We start from the raw sequence: 3,245 nt of genomic DNA, 5'->3' as shown, positions 1-3,245 counted from the left end.
GTGAGATATAAATGACTGAGAATTGACTATAGAAATTATATATATACCATAATATTTCTCTAAATTGGCATATGTATTTGATGTATTTCATATGGCGACTCTGCTGACGCACCATTACCATGCATGAATCATGATGCAGTTTTCATAAAGAGAAATCAATAAACCAAGCCATAATACGCTTTGTCTGCAATGTTGTCAAAACAAGCAAATTACACCACGAATTATGCTGAAAACATCGTTGTCAAGCACCTGAATTCTACAATTTTATCCTGAATCTTTTACTTTCAAATATCACTCAACTTTGCTGGTAGTCTGCTATATATTTGTCATCGTTTGTTACCCACAATAATAATACCTTCTATATGAAATGGTAGTTAGTTACGTGGTTTGTGAATTGGAACAAATAATAATTGCTGGTAGTTAATGCTTCAATTCGATAAGGACATATGACATTGCAATATGCCTCAATTCAAGTGGACATACAATTTACCATCTGTGACAATCACAAGAGTTAAAAGAAGAAAAAGAAACCTCCTCTCAACCAATAATACCAACCCACCGCTCACTCCTCTGTCCTCTCCTCGCTCCCATTATATATATATATTCACCTTTTTCACCTTCAGGACTCAATCTCACTAAGATTAGATTTAAGAGGCCCCGTTTTAAACACACATAACATAAATCAAATTTAGAATCATGGCATCTCCACCAGATACAAGCAAATCCATAAAGCTTCTACGTTATCAGAGCTACATCCGAAGGGTCAACAGCTCCAAGCTCCTCAAAGCATCTTCCAAGATTCTCTTCCGATCTACGCTTATAGCTGCACTTATCCTACTCATCTTCTTCACCCTCCACAACCCTCCCATCTCATCCGAATCCCCTCACTTTCACTCCCACACTAACTTCCTCTCCTCTGCCCTCTTTGGCGGGGGCGGCGCGGCATGGGAGAAGCAGGTCCACCGCTCTGCCACAACGCGCCGCCCTGGCGGAATGACGGTCCTAGTCACCGGCGCCGCGGGTTTCATTGGAGCGCACTGCTCGTTGGCTCTTAAGAAACGCGGCGACGGTGTCTTGGGCCTGGACAACTTCAACGACTACTATGACCCGTCGTTGAAGCGAGCCAGGCAGGCCCTACTCTCGAAGCACGAGATCTTCATCGTGGAAGGTGACTTAAACGACAAGCCGTTACTCATCAAGCTCTTCGACGTCGTTCCGTTCACGCACGTGCTTCACCTAGCTGCGCAAGCCGGAGTTCGTTACGCCATGCAGAACCCGCAATCCTACGTGGCATCCAACATCGCGGGATTCGTAAACCTTCTAGAAGTTTCCAAGGAAGTGAACCCCCAACCTGCCATTGTTTGGGCCTCTTCCAGCTCCGTCTACGGACTCAACACCGAGAACCCTTTCTCGGAGCTCCACCGTACGGACCAGCCTGCGAGCCTCTACGCCGCCACGAAGAAAGCCGGCGAGGAGATCGCGCACACGTACAACCACATCTATGGACTCTCCCTCACCGGATTAAGGTTCTTCACGGTGTATGGACCTTGGGGGAGACCTGACATGGCTTACTTCTTCTTCACGAAGGACATACTTCAGGGGAAGACCATTGATGTCTATCAGACGCAGGAGGACAAGGAGGTGGCGCGTGACTTCACGTACATAGATGACGTGGTGAAGGGGTGCCTGGGAGCGCTGGACACTGCAGAGAAGAGTACCGGGAGCGGTGGGAAGAAGCGGGGACCGGCGCAACTTAGGGTTTACAACCTTGGGAACACGTCGCCGGTGCCGGTGGGGAAGTTGGTTGCTATATTAGAAGGGTTGCTGAACGTGAAGGCAAAGAAGCACGTGATTAAGATGCCACGAAACGGCGACGTTCCGTTCACGCACGCTAATGTGAGCTTAGCTAATCAAGATTTTGGATATAAGCCCACCACTGACCTTGCCGCCGGTCTCAGAAAGTTCGTTAAGTGGTACGTTGGCTATTATGGTGTTCAATTAGGGGCAAAAAAGGGAAATAATTAGTCACTGAAAATTTATTTTTTCTATAATGTGATTATACTTGATTTTTATAGAAGTATGCCATGAGTATATAAATGTTTGTAAACAGATAAATCATACAAACATTTCTATCGAAACAGGACTGGTTGATTGAACTTTTTTTTTAATTATTATTTTTATTTGTTTTTATATGGAATTATTGTGATTTTTTGTTGGGGGAGAGAAAGGTGGTGCTGGTGGTGAGAGTTATGTGTTGTGTGGTCCAGTCCATAGTTTGAAGCGTGAATCATGGAGGAGATGAGATGATGAGAGAGGATTGATTGATACATATATATAAATGTGGAGTGTAGAAGGAGGAGACAAAGTTAATGTGAGATAAAACAGAAAGCAAACGCAAGAAAGGACGAAGGACGATGAGCCAAGGAAAAGCCAAGTGTATATGTTTCTGTCTGTGAGCTGGAATAATGAAGAGGTGGGGTACCCTTCCTATGTTATGGATCGTGTAATAATTTCCATGTTTTTTAATCTGATTGCTATGTATACATACAATAAATTGTGATGAGTCAAAAAAAAAAAAAAAGAAAAAAAAAACAAATTGTGATGAAATTTACAGGATCTGCTTCTGGCCTGGTTGCATTAGAATGTCATTTGGCTCAATTTTCCATGTGTCAGTAACAGAGTATTTGTACAAGCACCAATTGGAAGGAAAAGTAGTCAAGGAATTAACAGAACTAACTGAATCACTCATGATTAATAACTGCTATACGTACACCATTATTCAATTTATCTACTTCATATATAGTTGCCTCCTTAGACGATAGATTAATTAAGGATGAAGGATATTTTTTTTAATTTATTAAAAATTAAAAAAAATTTAAGTTTTATTTTATTTTTAATTTTATTCTAAATTTTTTTTATTTGTATTAAATATATTTTTAGCAATTAAATCTAAAAAATTTAAGACTAATCTAGTAATAATATATGATAATTATTTTTAGTTTGTTTGTGTTGATGATTATTTTTATAAAATTATTGTTGAATTCAGTGAATTAGTCCTAAAATTTTTAAAAAATTAGCCCGTCAAAATATATATATATATTTGATATAAATTAAAAATTTTAAAATAAAATAAAATTTAAATATATTTTTAAAATTTTTAACAAATTTTAAAAATAAAAAATATAATGTACCCAATAATTAATAAAACTTAGCTTATAAAAGGCGTTCAGTTTACCCCCGCACAC

At 39.5% G+C, this 3,245-nt stretch overlaps 1 protein-coding gene across 1 annotated transcript; it reads left to right on the top strand.

Annotated features, from left to right (window-relative positions):
- The first annotated feature begins 399 nt into the window (after positions 1–399).
- Positions 400–2,607, top strand: LOC112736244 (UDP-glucuronate 4-epimerase 6). Its single transcript, XM_025785617.2, has one exon. It carries the CDS (start codon positions 697–699, stop codon positions 2,023–2,025), a length of 1,329 nt encoding a protein of 442 aa, XP_025641402.1. The 5' UTR covers positions 400–696; the 3' UTR covers positions 2,026–2,607.
- The last annotated feature ends 638 nt before the right edge of the window (positions 2,608–3,245 follow it).

This window comes from Arachis hypogaea, chromosome 13, assembly GCF_003086295.3.
Source record: "Arachis hypogaea cultivar Tifrunner chromosome 13, arahy.Tifrunner.gnm2.J5K5, whole genome shotgun sequence".
Classification (NCBI taxonomy): Eukaryota; Viridiplantae; Streptophyta; class Magnoliopsida; order Fabales; family Fabaceae; genus Arachis; species Arachis hypogaea.
Note: the sequence above shows the minus strand (reverse complement) of the source record. Positions and strands in the feature narration are given on the sequence as shown.